The sequence below is a fragment of the Argopecten irradians genome, chromosome 2 (assembly GCF_041381155.1).
Source record: "Argopecten irradians isolate NY chromosome 2, Ai_NY, whole genome shotgun sequence".
Taxonomy (NCBI): Eukaryota; Metazoa; Mollusca; class Bivalvia; order Pectinida; family Pectinidae; genus Argopecten; species Argopecten irradians.
Genome location: NC_091135.1, coordinates 59,446,200 through 59,463,665, shown reverse-complemented (window position 1 = coordinate 59,463,665; position 17,466 = coordinate 59,446,200). Strand labels below are relative to the sequence as shown.

The 17,466-nt window shown below is 36.6% G+C and overlaps 2 protein-coding genes across 3 annotated transcripts in view; both read right to left on the bottom strand.

Annotated features, from left to right (window-relative positions):
• The window catches only part of LOC138316090 (importin-4-like), a 69,780-nt gene extending 52,322 nt beyond the window's left edge, over nt 1–17,458 (bottom strand). For both annotated transcript variants that reach the window (XM_069257584.1, XM_069257585.1), the window contains exons 1-6: nt 17,351–17,458; nt 7,180–7,266; nt 6,621–6,706; nt 5,810–5,851; nt 1,648–1,780; nt 677–813 (exon numbers count right to left, since the gene is read on the bottom strand). In XM_069257584.1, the coding sequence (XP_069113685.1) occupies nt 677–813; nt 1,648–1,780; nt 5,810–5,851; nt 6,621–6,706; nt 7,180–7,266; nt 17,351–17,416 (551 nt within the window). In that variant the 5' untranslated portion in view covers nt 17,417–17,458. The remainder of the gene's footprint in view (nt 1–676; nt 814–1,647; nt 1,781–5,809; nt 5,852–6,620; nt 6,707–7,179; nt 7,267–17,350) is intronic.
• LOC138316089 (E3 SUMO-protein ligase ZBED1-like) lies at nt 10,254–14,607 on the bottom strand. Its single transcript, XM_069257583.1, has 3 exons — nt 11,816–14,607; nt 11,246–11,423; nt 10,254–11,055 (listed from the first exon to the last, which is right to left on the bottom strand). Exons 1-3 carry the CDS (start codon nt 13,553–13,555, stop codon nt 10,643–10,645), a joined length of 2,331 nt encoding a protein of 776 aa, XP_069113684.1. The 5' UTR covers nt 13,556–14,607; the 3' UTR covers nt 10,254–10,642.
• Nucleotides 17,459–17,466: the final 8 nt, after the last annotated feature.

The following is a 17,466-nucleotide window of genomic DNA, read 5'->3' as shown; positions in this document are numbered from 1 at the left end:
ACTGACTATTTCTCCAGGTTATAATGTGTGAATCATATAACAACTGACTGACTATTACTCCAGGTTATAATGTGTGAATCATATAGCAACTGACTGACTATTTCTCCAGGTTATAATGTGTGAATCATATACCAACTGACTGACTATTTCTCCAGGTTATAATGTGTGAATCATATAACAACTGACTGACTATTACTCCAGGTTATAATGTGTGAATCATATAACAACTGACTGACTATTTCTCCAGGTTATAATGTGTGAATCATAACAACTGACTGACTATTTCTCCAGGTTATAATGTGTGAATCATATACCAACTGGCTGACTATTTCTCCAGGTTATAATGTGTGAATCATATACCAACTGGCTGACTATTTCTCCAGGTTATAATGTGTGAATCATATACCAACTGGCTGACTATTTCTCCAGGTTATGTCTGATACACCTACTCATTACTACAAGTAAGTGCTATAAACTGAATTGATCAGAACAGGAGTATCAATAGAATAAATGTCATTTATTGTCAAGACTACCAAACCAATTACCAACCAATGATTGCATTGTGTTCCATGAAGACAATACAGCAACGTTATCTGCACTTACATAATTTTTAATTATATTTTAGGATGTAGTAACAAGTTTTCAAAAGCAGTCTACCATCTATATGTAACAGTACCTTATACAGTAGTAAGGGACGATGATACTCTCTGTATCATTGATCACTACAGACAACATCTGCAACACACTAGCTAGGTGTGGCTTCAACTGTTCTCCAGCTCCAGATGCCACCGAGTGCAGTACAAACAAGCCAGTCTGTCAAAACATCATTTCATGATAAAATAATACAGAACCACACACAATGCTAAACATTCAACACCTTTTAAAAAACATTTTTTCAGTCTTTTTTCTCTCCCTTTATTTCATTTTGCAGCAGAAATAATAATTTGCACTTGACATTTTCTTATCTTGTCATTGATTATTCCAATAATGTATATGTAACTAAAATGCTTCTACATGTGGTTTTAATTCCTTTCAATAAGTTCTGTACGATTTATCAAATAAAGTCTGTAAGTGGTCCACCAACGTGAACCCTAGAGCTAGGTGGGAATATCCCTCATGTTCAACACAGAATATCATGTTCAACACAGAATATCATGTTCAACACAGAATATCATGTTCAACACAGAATATCATGTTCAACACAGAATATCACTAAATATTATTTTGTCATGCTGTTACTGGAAAAGCCCTCTTTCAAGCTTTTAGACAAGTAAGAGTAACAGTAAGAGAATTCATTATACATACTGCTGAGGAGTTATTCTAATCACACAAAAATATCATTTTACTTCCATTTTAAAGCATAATTCTTTATCATACAGAATTAAAAGCAGAATCTCAGGGATTTAAACATCTATAGGTCATATTAGAAAGAAACAAAACAAAAACGACACTTTCATATGTCAGTAGTGACTTCATGATAAAAGACAGGAAATGCAATAGTTAGAACCTTGCCATCATGTTTTGCCAATCAGGTGTTGTAAAGATTCTATAACAAAATTATAGATTTCTACTTAATGAAAAACATTACATCTGATTAATTTAAATGTAATTTTCTGAAGAATTTGTATAACAAGCACCATGTCTGACCTCTCTCTCCACAGTTGTCTGGCTTTTGCACGAGGACCCCAGAAACTGTAGCAGCTGAGGCCAACTGTTGTTAGGAAGGTCATGTTTGGCGACCACAGCAACCACCTGGGCAATGGAATTTCTCACACTTTTCCTGTGACAAAATAAATCAAAACTTTCATTTAAAAATTTCATTTTAAAGCCTTAATTCATTTCAAGCAACAAAGGATTTTTTAATATGATAAAACATAAATCTGAAGTTGAGGAAATACCCCAATTACGGAATACAAGGAACTCTTCTCGGTAGGAGGCAGAAAACATTGATTTGGTCATGTGACAGCAAAAAATTTAGGGCACGTTTTGCCGTCATGGCACTGACACTTATAGAAAGAGAATACCAATGTTCGAGTAAAGGTCATTGTTGGAAATACAACAAGAGGCCCAGAAGGCCTGTATCACTCACCTGGTTTTTTGTTAGTAATTATCACAATACTCTGACAATTACAAAAATAAGCAAAATTGACTCCCAAAGTTTAATTTTGAATCACAAACATACAATGATGCTATTGATACCATACAAATATACTATCCAATACATAGGTTCAGAGACAAAATAATTTATATGAAAATAGTAGCCTAATTGACCTTTTTGACCTCGCATCTATTGCCGTTTAAGGCCCCGGGGGTCAGCCCTATCATTTGTACAATTTCAAATCCCAACCCTATTAGGATGCTACCATTGCATTATAAGTGCTCTTCCATTCTTAGTTGCAGAGAAGAAGTCGTTTATATGGAAATAGCCAAATTGACCCCTTTTGACCCCACCCTTCAGGCCCGGGGGGTCAGCCCCATCATTTGCAAAATTTTGAATCCAAACCCTATAAGGATGTAACCATTGCATTATGAGCGCAATCCCATGTTAAATTGCAGAGAAAAAGTCATTTATATGGAAATTGACAACTTTTGACCCCGCCCCTCAGGCCCCCGGGGGTCAGCCCTATCATTTGCTCAATTTGGAATCCCCACCCTACAAGGATGCTACCATTGCATTATGGGTGCTATACCATGCTTAGTTGCAGAGAAGAAGTCATTTATATGGAAATAGCCAAAATGACCCCTTTTGACCCCGCCCCTCAGGCCCCTGGGGGGTCAGCCCTACCATTTGCCCAATTTTGAATCCCTAGCCTACAAGGATGCTACCATTGCATTATGGGTGCTAAACCATGCTTAGTTTCAGAGAAGAAATAGTTTATATGGAAATAGCCAAATTGACCCCTTTTGGCCCCGCCCCTCAGGCCCCCGGGGGGTCAGCCCCATCATTTGTACAATTTTCAGTTAGTAGCCCATAAGGATGCTACCAGTCAAATTTTGTTGAAATCTGACCAGCGGTTATGGAGAAGAAGTCGATTGTTGACGGACGCTGGACGCCGGACGCCGCGGTATCCCATAAGCTCACCTCGGTCCTTTGGACCAGGTGAGCTAACAAGAGGCCCATGGGCCTTAACGGTCATCTGACTATTAGTACAATACAACATAGTCGTTTAAAGATTTTAGCCTATTTGACCTCTGTGACCTTGAATGAAGGTCAAGGTCATTTATTTGAACAAACTTGGTAGCCCTTCATCCCAGCATGCTACAGGCCCAATATCAGTACCATGTGCCTTCTGGGTCTTGAAAAGAAGTTGTTTAAAGATTTTAGCCTTTTTGAACCCCAAGGCCATAGATTTGAACAAATTTGATAGCCCTTCATCCAAGCATGTCAAAGGCCCAATATCAGGTCTCTAGGCCTCTGAGTTATTCACAAGAAGTTGTTTAAAGGATTTTAGCCTACTTGACCCTTGTGACCTTGAATGAAGATCAAGGTCATTCATTTGAACAAACTTGGTAGCCCAGCATGCCACAGGCCTAATATCAGGTCTCTAGGCCTCTTAGTTATTCACAAGAAGTTGTTTAAAGGATTTTAGCCTATTTTACCCCTGTGACCTTGAATGATGGTCAAGGTCATTTATTTGAACAAACTTGGTAGCCCTTCATCCCAGCATCCTACCGGCCAAATATCAGTACCCTGGGCCTCCTGGTTCTTGAGAAGAAGTCGTTTAAAGATTTTAGCCTACTTGACCCTTGTGACCTTGAATGAAGGTCAAGGTCATTCATTTGAACAAACTTGGTAGCCCTTCATCCCAGCATGTCACAGGCCCAATATCAGTACCCTGGGCCTTCTAGTTCTTGAGAAGAAGTCGTTTAAAGATTTTAGCCTACTTGACCCTTGTGACCTTGAATGACGGTCAAGGTCATTTATTTGAACAAACTTGGTAGCCCTTCATCCCAGCATGCCAGGGGCCTAATATCAGGTCTCTAGGCCTCTTAGTTATTCACAAGAAGTTGTTTAAAGGATTTTAGCCTGTTTGACCCCTGTGACCTTGAATGAAGGTCAAGGTCATTTATTTGAACAAACTTGGTAGCCCTTCATCCCAGCATGCCAGGGGCCTAATATCAGGTCTCTAGGCCTCTTAGTTATTCACAAGAAGTTGTTTAAAGGATTTTAGCCTGTTTGACCCCTGTGACCTTGAATGAAGGTCAAGGTCATTTATTTGAACAAACTTGGTAGCCCTTCATCCCAGCATCCTACAGGCCAAATATCAGTACCCTGGGCCTCCTGGTTCTTGAGAAGAAGTCGTTTAAAATTTTTAGCCTTTTTGACCCCTGTGACCTTGAATGAAAGTCAAGTTCATTCATTGGAACAAACTTGGTAGCCCTTCATCCCAGCATGCTACAGGCCCAATATCAGGTCTCTAAACCTCTTCATTATTCACAAAATGTTGTTTAAATGGTTTTAGCCTATTTAACCCCTGTGACCTTGAATGATGGTCAATGTCATTTATTTGAAGAAACATGGTAGCCCTTCATCCCAGCATTCTACAGGCCAAATATGAGTACCCTTGGGCTTCTGGTTATTGAGAAGAAGTCGGTTGAATTAAAAGTTTACGCATGGCGGACGGCGCACGACGACGGACGGTGCATGATGACAATAGGTCATCTGACCCGAACCCTTCGGGTCAGATGACCTAAAAATGTACTTGCTTGATAACGAAACGAAGATAAATTGTTATGTTTTGTGTTTCTTATTTGTTATTGATTTTTGGAAAAAAAGCTAGTGGATAGCTCCATTTGGTGCCGTAATTTACATGTCATTTCCTTGTGAAGAGTCTAGATTCAATTTTCGTGCATATTTAGATTATATTTGATACAATATGTTTTGATTATGATTTCAAGTGTTCTGTCATAATATGTAATTTTCCACCCGTGTACAATCATTACATATGCCATCATTTTGTTTCAAATGTGCCCTAAATAAAGTCACATGGTGATGAAAGTCACATGACTAAACTGACTGAATGTTGTATTCTGGATAGGACGTATTGGATAACTCCCACTTACTTAAAGGGACAATTCACTCAGGCTAATTCTTGTACATAGCAAGAAGCAAAATATGGCATAAATGTATTGTTCTACATTTCTTATGAAACATATAACATAAAATATGGACGTTGTACCCATACCGGAGCCAAAGTCACACATGTTAAACAAATAAACTACATAACCACTGAGAAGGTGATAAAATTATTTTTTAGGCAAGACAATTCACCTAATAAGGTAAACACACTACTCTCAGAGCGATTTGAGCAGTTCTAGACAAAAGTTGCATTACTCTACGAGCAAGGGACAGGGTTCGGCATACAAGAAGTTCGACCACAATGTGTAATGGCGGACACCGAGCGAGTTTGAACATCTACACACATGTCACAACCATGGGCTTTTCAGGCATATTACAGTAAAACCGACTGATCTAATTTCCATTAGAACTGGATTTTTCCCGATATATGCACAAATTCTTAGACTGAATTGTCCCTTTAAATGTACAGTGAAACCTGACAAAACCAGCCAAAATCCATTCTGGATCTGTCTATTCTGGCATTGTTCATTGTACATTTCTTTTTTATTTGTAGTAATTGAAACCTGTATTGTACGAATCCCTGTCTATACCTACCAAATATCTGGGTCCAATGATATCTGGTTTGGATAATTTACACTGTAGTTGTTTGAACATGTGAAGTTGTAGGATAAACAGATAATCATGCACAGAAAGGGGTTTGTTTCCTTTCTCACTTACAAAGATACTTACTCTGGTTCTTGTACAAGGATCTGTAAAATGTTGTCTCTAATACTGAAACATACCATTTATCATATGACACAATATTGTACACGAACAAATAAAATCTCAGATTCCAAAGAATACATTTCATAATACAATGTTCACAAGATAATCATAAGTGAAGTAAAACAGTAAGCTAATAACGTTTGCGACTCGGAAATGTAAATTATCAAGTTTGTTTTACAGTGCCATTTTAAAAATTTTAATCCGTTTCAAAAGATAGTGTCTTTAAATGATTGAATATTTAAGTTTTAATGACATTATTCAGACATCGCGAAATTTGTCGGTCCGATGGACATGTCAAGCAAAATTTGACTCATACCGCCTTTTTTAAAATCCATTCCGGACCAATTGTTCGGCAATTATTGAGAACCGGAAATCAGTAAAAAGTCATCATTTGATTCAACAAAATCGTTTTTTAACCCCACAACAATGTAGAATTTAAACTGCATAAGATAATCAAGAAAGTAACTGCCTGTACGCTAATAGCAGTAAGTTATGTTTACTTTAAAAATTCACATTATTGTTTGGTCCGGCAAAATATTGTTCGGTCCGGCTTACTCACAGTCCTTGCCGGTCCGAATGTCCAGCCATTTTTTTCAACTTTCGTGAGGTCTGCATTATTGTTCATAAAATTGGATATATATGTATATAAATAAATTTTCTAATTAGGTTGGTTATCCTTCCATCTTTCGTTAAAAGAGTAAGGTTATTTCTGATAAGATTACTTCATAACCACATTGTATTTCGATTGTGTTCATGAAAGTTATACAATACATACTTGCTAATGATATTTTCTGGCAGAGCACGGTATAATCTCCCTCTCTGGATTTTTCTTCTAAGAAGAACGGCTGCAAATTGGCGAACCTAGTGGAAGACAATGGCCTTTATTTTAGCACCTGACATTGATTATATCATTACATATACAATGTATTGGTAAGGGTTCGATAAGAAATCATTTCAAACTTGATAGGGCTGCATATGATTGTATGAATCCATCGATTGCACTTTTACACAGTATTTCAGAAAAATTTCAATTATCACTTCTTTTTTATTTCTCACATCAAGTTTGAATGTAGAATGACACTATAAAACCTGTAATTGATATATACTACACATCTTTGAGATGAAAGACGATCTTTCAGTTTCAAGCAATGGTAAATTCTTAAAGTAATGACTTCAAAATTTGTATAAAACGACCTAGATTGCTCTATACCCATACAATGTTACTCAACAAAACAATTTGACCTAAAATAGCCACACTTTACTACTAGTCAAGTTTTGATTTGTGAATCAAATGTTAATGTTAACAAAATACAGGTGGATCCACATATAATTACCTGAGGCACTTGTGATGAACCTAGGACCTGACAGAGACCAGGAACAATGTTTGGGTCCTTAAATAATTCCTTCAGCTGCTGTGTTGCCTACAAAAATAAATCAGATATAACATTTAATTACTAACAACAGTCCATGTATTGGTTTTCATGTCTTACCATTACAAAAAAAAATCTTCTTTAGTTTCACAAATGTATCAATATTGATGAGAATTTTGTATTGCTGATTGGCCTGGGTCATGTAAGGACAGCCTTCCATGTATGCAGTATGCATTGTGTATGTAGTGTGTGATGCGTGTTTATTTTGCTTTTTGGTACATGTGCAATCAGTACTTCATTCCATACAGGGCATAGTGACATGGATTTCTTTGAGAATTAAAATAAAATAAGAAGCTCAAACATTTTCAATGATGATAATGTGTAAAGTATAAATAACTTTTGTAACTGAAGAAAAATACTAATTCATCTGCTCCAATTTTTTATAGTTAAAATTAACAAGATGGCGGCCGGGTTAACCGATCTGTTAGCAAATGCAATATGCAAAACTAGGGCCCTAGGGGAACCTATATATGAAATTTGAGACAGATCCCTTCAGTACTTTCGGAGAAATAGCAGTAACAAACTCTAACTAATAACTATCAAAATCAAAGATGGCTGCCAGGTGGCCATCTTGTTGACTGCAAAGTCCCATAATGTTATATGCACAACTAGGGCCCTAGGGGAACCTACATATGAAATTTGAGAATGATCCCTTCAGTGCTTTCTGAGAAATAACGGTTACAAACTTTAAATATTACAAGAGATCCCAGAGGGATCTAGGCGATTGTTTGATTAATTAAGGTCCTACCAACAGCTATGGTCATGTAAGGACGGCCTCCCATGCATGCAGTGCCTGCATGTATGCTGTGTGAGGTGCGTGTTTTGAGAGACTGCGGTATATTCATGTTGTGTCTTCTTGTATAGTGGAACAGTTGCCCTTTTTATAGTGCTATATCACTGAAGCATGCCGCCGAAGACACCAAGCAACACACACCACCCGGTCACATTATAGGGGATCTAGGCGCCGACCAAAGAATGATCTATGTTTGACAATGGAAAGAGGGATCTTTTCCCTGCTTTTCAAACTTTTTCAAACATACAACATATGAAATTTAAGACAGATCGCTTCCTTACTTTCTGAGAAACAGCGGTGAAATCCAAAATGGCGGCCGATTGGCCATCTTTTGACCAACCAGTCCCAAAGGTACTATGCATAACTAAATCCAAAGGGGAACCTAAACATGGAATATGAGAGACATCCCTTCCAGGGCATCCATTAACCCGAGACCTCTGGTCATTGACGCACCAAAATTTATTTTGATGCACGATCTTTGCATGCCATGCTTCAATCCGACGCTTCACATTTTTACTACCACTGCCCATCAGACTTGTGTATGTGTGTATTATGTGATGGCCAGCCCTCAATAAAGTGTATTTTAGCTAGGGTCAGTGACACCACTTGGTAGAACACCCCAAGCCAATTAAAAGATTCACTCAACTGTGACATAATCCGACCGTAATCTGCTAATTGGAGCGAAGGTAAAGAAGTCAATTAAACCTTTACCGAGTACCTACCTATCTCTAGTCCGCTAAAACTGCACTTTGTTAAAGTGTACACGGAATGGTTTGGTTTATAAGGCTTGATAAATGTGTCATTGTATAAAATTTAGAATGGAGAAAGTACGAGTTTCATAGCGAATACGGTATTAGAGATAATGCGACTTTTCTCTAGAACACACCTGAAGCTCCAAGCCATTGACCCCGATTCGGGACCCCTGACCTGTGACGTCACGAGGACAACGGGACCTACTCTACTCGCATAAGATAGAGTGGCGATTTTCTGCGTCTGCCATCCAATATAAACTATCTGTTTGTAAATATCGATCTTTACAGACACAAATACATGTGAACATGTACGATACCTATTTAATATTATCCTCAATCACAGATATGAGTTTGGAATACGCTTGAAAATAGGGATTTATACCATGCATATATTGATGTACCTGTTGTAGATAAATGAACATTTCTGTGCGATTTCTGCACAATTATACACAATATAATGTGTATAATAATCCACGTACGTTGTAAATCTACGGTATTTTGAACCACATATACATGAATATTATGTAAAGGATTCTTGACTATGTTATCCAAAACCCATCTCGGGTCGTTGTACTGGTCAAACACGCTTTACAAATTTCTGACTTTTTCATATAACCTACCCGTACGAATTAAGTTATGATTCTAAGCAGAATTTTTTGCATATATGTAAATGCATCTACTAATTGCGTTATATCTGAAATCGATCCATTTTTCATATAATACAGTACATCCGACGACTTGTTGATATTTCGCTCAATTTCATTTATTAGTGTCTTTAATTGAAAAAATAAATCATGCACGAGTCAGACGAAAAAAAGAATGAAATTGTCTATGTCTAATCCAAGTTACAGATATCAAGTACAGAACAAAATCAGAACTGTACTTCAGAATAGCCAATGTCGTGCTGCGTTTATCTCTTTACCTGTATACTGCAGTAATTAAAACGCGTGGTCAACCGAGACTAATGAGGGGGCTAATAACCAGATTACGTAAGAAAGGTGTTTAGTGACCTGTCACGCTTCGTTGATTAGCTCACGTCAGGTGTCAAAAGTAAGATCACAGGTAAGTTAGGATGGACCATCATTTGATTGATGTATAATGTCATATTTGTTTACACTTATAAATACTTGGTTTACAGTAAAATATACCGTTCGAACATAACATATAACAAGTGTTCAAATCACTAGATGTATACATAATTGTATATTTCAGAATGACCAATGTATACATTTGTCTCGTATATATATTTCTAGTTATATGTATATGTATTTTTATAACAGAGACTACAAAATTATTTATAAATGGCATGTCGAGAAAGAACAATGCAAATATGATGCACAATGTCATAATTTTGATATTTCTGGTAGTTGCTAGATTTTGGATATCCAATTCTTTGTGAATTTTGGTCAATATCAATCATTATATAATACTAATAATAGGGCTGGGACGATACGGTGTCAAGCGTATCGATACGTATCACGATACAATGCCTATGATACGATACACATCACGATACACCTGCTTTATACAGAGACAGCTTTAATTACGTGATGACTGAACTATCTTGTACATAAAACACTAAATACATGTTTTAGATTTTCAACTTTAATAAGTATGCTTTCCTAGCAGTAAAACTTAACAAACAAAAGAAAAACAAAACAATAATATCACAAAATCAAAACAAAATATCACAAAAACTTATTGACTAAGACTGACATAATTTGACTAGATTATAACAATGAGTTTAGTAACTCAGTTTGCTTAGTCAATTGACTTATTGAGTAGAATTTGAAATGACCAGGTAGCTAATAGTAATAGCTGTCTATTTGTTAAGTTTTTGTGTATTCATTTTAAGAAAGATTAGCTTGTCCACCATTTCTGGATCTAGACACGATCTGGTGGCTGTAACAATATCACCAGCACAGCTGAAAACTCTTTCACTTGGAACTGATGTTCCTGGTATGCTAAGTACAGCTCTCGCCAGTTTTGACAGCTCAGGGTATTTAATGGCATTTTGTGACCACCACAACATTGGATTCTGACTTATGGGAGCACTTTGTTCTTCTTTGTAAACCTGGATTTCTTCTGCTATGATGTCCAATTTTGATTTAGGCTTTACAGTTCCAGCAGGGTCTGAGGATAATATGTACACATCACCAAAGAGATCCTCCATAGCTCCTTTTGAGTTAGCTGAATCTGATCTACACACTTTCTTTGGTGCTGAAAGACCATTCTCTGTAAAGAGAATTAAATATATGTATGAATATTGAAGAAACATGATAATATTTTATAACTAACATCTAACATGATAAAATCAACAAAAAAGAAAACTTATGATTGATAAAATTTGTAATTGATTTCTATTTTTATGTCAACTACAAGTTCATGTAAGTTTACATAGTATTAGTTTAACCATAAGATATACCTTCCAGTGTGTGATTGTCAACTGCAGTTGATGTTCCAACAACTGAATCATCAGTATCACCCAGTTCAGGGAGCTGTGGCAGGGTTGGCAAAGATGGAATTGGAGTTGTAACCTCTTCAGATACAGGACCACCAGCATGATGTGTGTCGACAGTGCCAAAGTCAGACTCAGTTTTAACCTGTGATTAGAAATAAAAAAACCCATTGTATCAGTGATTTTAGTTGGAATTTTTATTCAAATAATCCTTATCTTATTAAATCTTATTAATGTCTATACTAGTGGAATAGGGGATTTTGACTCCTGATTCATGAATTATTATGTCCTTTTACATGTAATTTGATTATAATTTGTAATGAAATGTTATCAAATATATTAAAAGTAATGAATCAATTGAGAAATAAAATGAACTTTAGAAAAATCACTGTATGATTTTATTTATTAATGTGAAATATTTATTTGCCTTGTTTATGTATACATGTAGTTATGATTTTGATTTTTGTACAACTCGTTCTTAAAATATCAACCACAAATTTTGTAATTTATTGTCATTGTGAATTATTATAAACTCACTTGAATGTCTGCAAACAAACATGCTTGTCGCTCCAAGGCATCATAAATTTGTAGCTTTTTGTCATTTTCAACTCTTGGCAGTGACCTGAATCTGGGATCTAGTACAGAGGCCAACATCAGAAAATCTAATTCTTCAGTTGATTTGTAACGGTTATTCAGATCTTGTCGGACGGCTTCTTTAACATCTCTGACCAATTTGCAGTCACTGGCTTTTGCTGTCATGCTTTCTAATATTTGTGACTGTAGAGGAAAAATCATGGAAACTGTTGGATAATGTTCATCGCACATTATTGTTGTGGCAGTTTTGAGAGGTTTTAATACCTGCATTGCCTTCTCTGCCTCATTTACATCAGTGTCGGACAGTGTGACAATGTCCTTTACATTTCGCTTGACTTCAGGCGAAATCAAAGCAGAGAGTATGGCGGGCTGCTGCTCAAGAAACCTGGATATCATCTCGTAACTGCTGTTCCATCTAGTGGCGACATCAGTGATCAGTCTGTGTTGTGGTATGTCTAACGCTATTTGCTTAGTTTTTAGAACTGCAGTAGCTGTGGTTGATTTGTGAAAGAATGTCACAATTCGTCTGATGCGTGCCAGTAGTTTAGCCATAGCTTTTAAACCCTTCTGAGAAGCCAAGTTGATGGTGTGGGCGAAACATTTCACACGAGGGCATAATCCAGCTGTCTGTGCAGCAATATTCATATTTGCAGCATTGTCACTCACCATTGCTATGCCGGCTGGGCCCTTTAACTTCCATTCATTGATGACATCCCTCAATGCATTGCCGATGTTTTCACCTGTATGAGACATAGATAGCATTCTGGTCGTCAAAGTGTAATTTTTTATTTTCCAGTTTTCATCTGTGAAATGGACAGTCACTGTCATGTAAGACTGGCAGGCTCTTGACGTCCAAGAGTCTGTGGTAATTGAAACAGACACTGCTTTGTTGATATCATTGGCTACATTAATTCGCATGTTTTCATACATCTCAGGGATCACCCTATCAGCGAAATAGCGCCTACATGGTAGGACATATCTAGGCTCAAGATATTGTATCAAGTTAGAGAATTCCTTGCTGTCAATAAGTGACAGTGGACGCATGTCTGCGATAAGAAATCTTGCGATGAGTCCGTTGATTGTAGTTGCATTGGCTGAAGTTTTAGGGAATTTGTTTTTACTCTGACACATAAACATTCCAGTTATGGTACCTTGTGTTGCTTTTACTTCCTGTTTAATGACAACGGAATTTGTATTTGTACTAGATGTACTCGTAAAAGCAGTATTTCTAGCGGCTAACAGTGGGTGGTGTCTCTTAATATGCGTCCTCATATTTGTTGTATTGCACAGTTTACATACAGTTTTCGTTTTATCCGGTGTTCTCACTCCGTTCTGTGTTGTAACTGGGAAGCCAAAATGCTCCCAGACGTCAGATTTGAATGTTAATCCTGGAGGAACAAGCTCAACTTTGCTGTCTTCACCCTCGGCCGCCATTTTTAAACACGAGACGTGTACTTCCGGTAGGCGAGGTGTGTACAATTTTGGAAACGGAATCGGGTCCGGATTTATCGTGATACACCACCAGACGTATCGATACGTGTATCGTGGAACTTGAAATCGGTACATATCGATATATCGATGTATCGTCCCGGCCCTAACTAATAATGATAATCTATATGACCAATAAATGTACTGTTGAATATTGTTAAAATAACACATGTTCTCATACATGTTCATGTACATGTAGCTATAAAAGGAAGATACCGTAGACTTGTTACATCTATAAATGAATTATGTATTTTAAATTCAATTTCTCAAGTGGTTTATTTTTTTTATTTACTCCCCCTCCCAATTTATGTCTATGATATTTACGTGTATTGAACTATGAAATACATTTAACACCTTTTCTTTTCGTTATGATGATTCTTGAAATCCATAGGCCAAGTGAATTTTTATTTATTCAGAAACATATTCAAATGGATAATTATATGAACATCATTTTTCGAATTCGTCTCTTTTTAAATGACATTATTAAAATTGAATATTCCCCAGGTTTGATAATTTAGTAAGCTGTTAAAACAGAGATAAGATCTCTACTTAAAAGTTTTTACACAAGGTACACCTGGCTTATACCAGAAACATAAATAACTTATAATTTCCGCTAATCTACTTATGTATTTAGCATGATTTCAGTTGCAATATTTCCTATTTTATATATAATTAAATCGTCACCATAACTGTATACTGTATATATATCTGTAAAATTCTCGTAACCCCATTTTAGGAATACATATATGTCCACCTTTTTGCTAAAACCCCACTACCAAACACCTCACTGCCGTTGTCCTCGTGACGTCACATCCGGTTATTCCCCAAATCAGCATGAGCGGCCGATTCCGTGATTAGCAGTTGATATACAGGTAAAAATCGAGCACTTCGGAAGGCGGTATCTCGGTACTGAAGCGGCCGATTTTGATGCGGTTTTCAACATTCTTGTCAGGAGATCAAACAGAATAACATATCTTAATATCATTTTCCATTCCGTGTACACTTTAACAGCAATCACATTTCAATCAAAGCTATATTAGATTCTCATTTCACTAAATTAATGTTACATCACTTGCAATCAGGTATACAATAGAGTTGAGATCGTAGATAGGCCAAGTTTGATGCATGCTGCAGAAGCCATTTTGTTGTTAACCTGAATAACCCTACATGTGCATTACCCACAAACCATCAGCATGGGAGTGTAAGAAGCGTAAATCGTTTGTTACCGCTTCTAATTTGTTTTTGGCGGCAAATATGAAAAGAGGATTGACTTGGAAAAGAAACACAAATGAAATAAAAACATTGTATTTGTTTCTGAAAGATCATTTTAGAAATACTGTTGAATTAATAACATTTTGATTTCAAACAAAACTTAGCTGTATTAACTAAGAATAATAAAACTGACTACCGTAAAAACTTGTGTAATTTGCGCACTTTTTCTGTGCAAAAATAAAATTTGAAGTTGGGGGTGCGCAAATTATATTGATAGAGGAAATTTAAAAAATTTACGGGGAAAAAATCTGTCCATTCTGAGGGGCTGACGATCTATGAATGTTGAGGTACCGCTCTGTGTATGGTAGCCATTTTATATGATACAAGGTATTAAAGATTGTAAAAACAATGCCTCACCTATTAAAGTGGATTATCTAAGGCTAATTAAAGTGTTAAGTTATGATCACATTGTCTTGTTTCCATTTGCCCTGAGAATTCAATGGCGACTGACTGAGAGCATGGCTTCTACTGACAGCAAGCGATTATACCCTGTGCACCTCGTAGTATAATGGGACAGCCACAATCAGTGACTTTGGCCGGGTCAATCTAGTTTACCTGTATTTTTTTAGGGGAGAGAGGCTGTAGAGAAAGTCTGTAGAGAGTGTGTGTGTATATACACAAACATACGTATACCCCAGCTGCAGGCCGTGTGCAAAAAGTCAAAACACACGTGGGATTTATAAGATGCCTAAACTGACCTATATTTAGGACTTTTAATAAGTGGTTTGCAATTTTATTACTGCAGAATTAACAAGCTACAAGGTTAGTGACATATTCAACCGTATTGATAAATATAATTAGCCATTAGCTTTGCACATGAAACCTTACGTAGGGCCCAGCTGAAGGCCGTGTGCAAAAAGTCAAAACACACGTGGGATTTATAAGATGCCTAAACTGACCTATATTTAGGACTTTTAATAAGTGGTTTGCAATTTTATTACTGCTGAATTAACAAGCTACAAGGTTAGTGACATATTCAACCGTATTTATAAATATTATTAGCCATCAGCTTGGATCTGGTACCGTACAGGTAGTGAGTTTACTCGCAATGTGATTGTTGCAAGCTAACTTACGTATCCGCTAGCCGATTGCTGTTGATTGTTAATGATCTCAAACACACTAATTACTTATTGTGACAATTTTAAACAAATAGATTCAAATCTTTTTAAATGGTCCTGATTACTATTCATGTGTAATATCTCAAAGCATTGACATGGGCACGGAGTACGGCGGACCGGACCGCCGATGTTTTAGACATCTGCAAGATATTTTAGTTTCAGGTTAAGGTGGCCAATAAAAGAAAACAAACACGATGCGGTTTTAATATGTTATTTCTTCTTAATACAACACTTCTTTGTGCAAGTTGTCAAGCATTTCAGGGGAATATTTTGCATTGAAATTGTCACCTTCATACATCGATTTTGGGACTCCCTGGACATCGTTTTTTCCCAAAATTTTTGATGCGCAAAATATACTGATAGTAGATTTTTTTCAGCATTTTCAGCCCTAAAAAGTACCTGCGCAAATTACACTGGTGCGCAAATTATACAAGTTTTTACGGTAATCATATTTTTTTCATAAAAAAAAATGTTATTGATTAAATGATATGATTTAAATGTCCTTTTTATTTTCCAGAATTTAGGTAAATGAATATGATAATTAAATTAATATGAAATTTAATAACTGTAGTTTAATTAATATTTTCAGAAACATATATACTAGTATATATGAATGTTTCTGATAGTTTACCTAATTATTTGTATGTTTTTTTCTTTAGTTATTCTATACAGAAACACAAAGTCATATTTACTTTTTTAAACAAAATTAATGTTATTGGTAATAAAATTTGGCTTGTAGAAATATCTAAATATAACTGAATTTTAACGTGATTAATTATTGACCCTCAAGTTATATATTTTGACTCTCAGAATTTTGATTTGACCCTCAAAATTTTAGAGCCAAGGGTCACTGACCCTTGAGATTTTGATCCTACTCAGGATGCCCTGCCCTTCAGTAATTTCTGACAAATAGCAATAACTATCAAAATTCAAGATGACGGCCACCGGTTGGCCATCTTGTTGACCGATCGGTCCCCAAATGCAATAACGTAAACACAACTAGGGCCCTAAGGGAACCTACATATGAAGTTTGAGAAAGATTCTTTCAATACTTTCTGAGAAATAGCGGTAACAATCTTAATTATCAAAATCCAAGATGGCCGCCGGTCATCCATCTTGTTCACCAATCGGTCCCAAAATGAAATATGCACAACTAGGGTCCTAGGGGAACCTACATATGAAAATTGAGAAAGATCCCTTCAGTGCTTTCTGAGAAATAGCTTAACTGGCTATTGTGATGCTACTAATTACTGTATGAATCGGCTTATATGCACAACTGGGGCCCTAGGGAAACCCATTCAAAATCCAAGATGGCTCCCTGGCTGATCAGCCCCAAAATTCAATACGTGAACGTGGGCCCTAGGGAAACTTACATATGGAATTTGAGACATACCAATGATCTAAAGACAAGCCAAAAGTACATTACGAAACTCATTCGGAACCCAAAATTCCCGCGTTTTTCATCACGTCTATCATACCATAGACACGTGGGGGCGATGTGTCATCGCGTTTTAAATAGAACCTGACGACTTCGCACCGAGCATGGCATGATTTCCTGTTGAGTCGACAATAATTGATAAGAAAAACATATTATAATCACCAGCTGAATTGTGTTGTTGTCTGGAACAAGGAGTTTTCCGAGTGTTTCTTCCAAGTTGGAGTCCATTTTTGTGTTTCGCCTTTTGTGGTTTCACACATTAGAGAGTTCCGTTATAG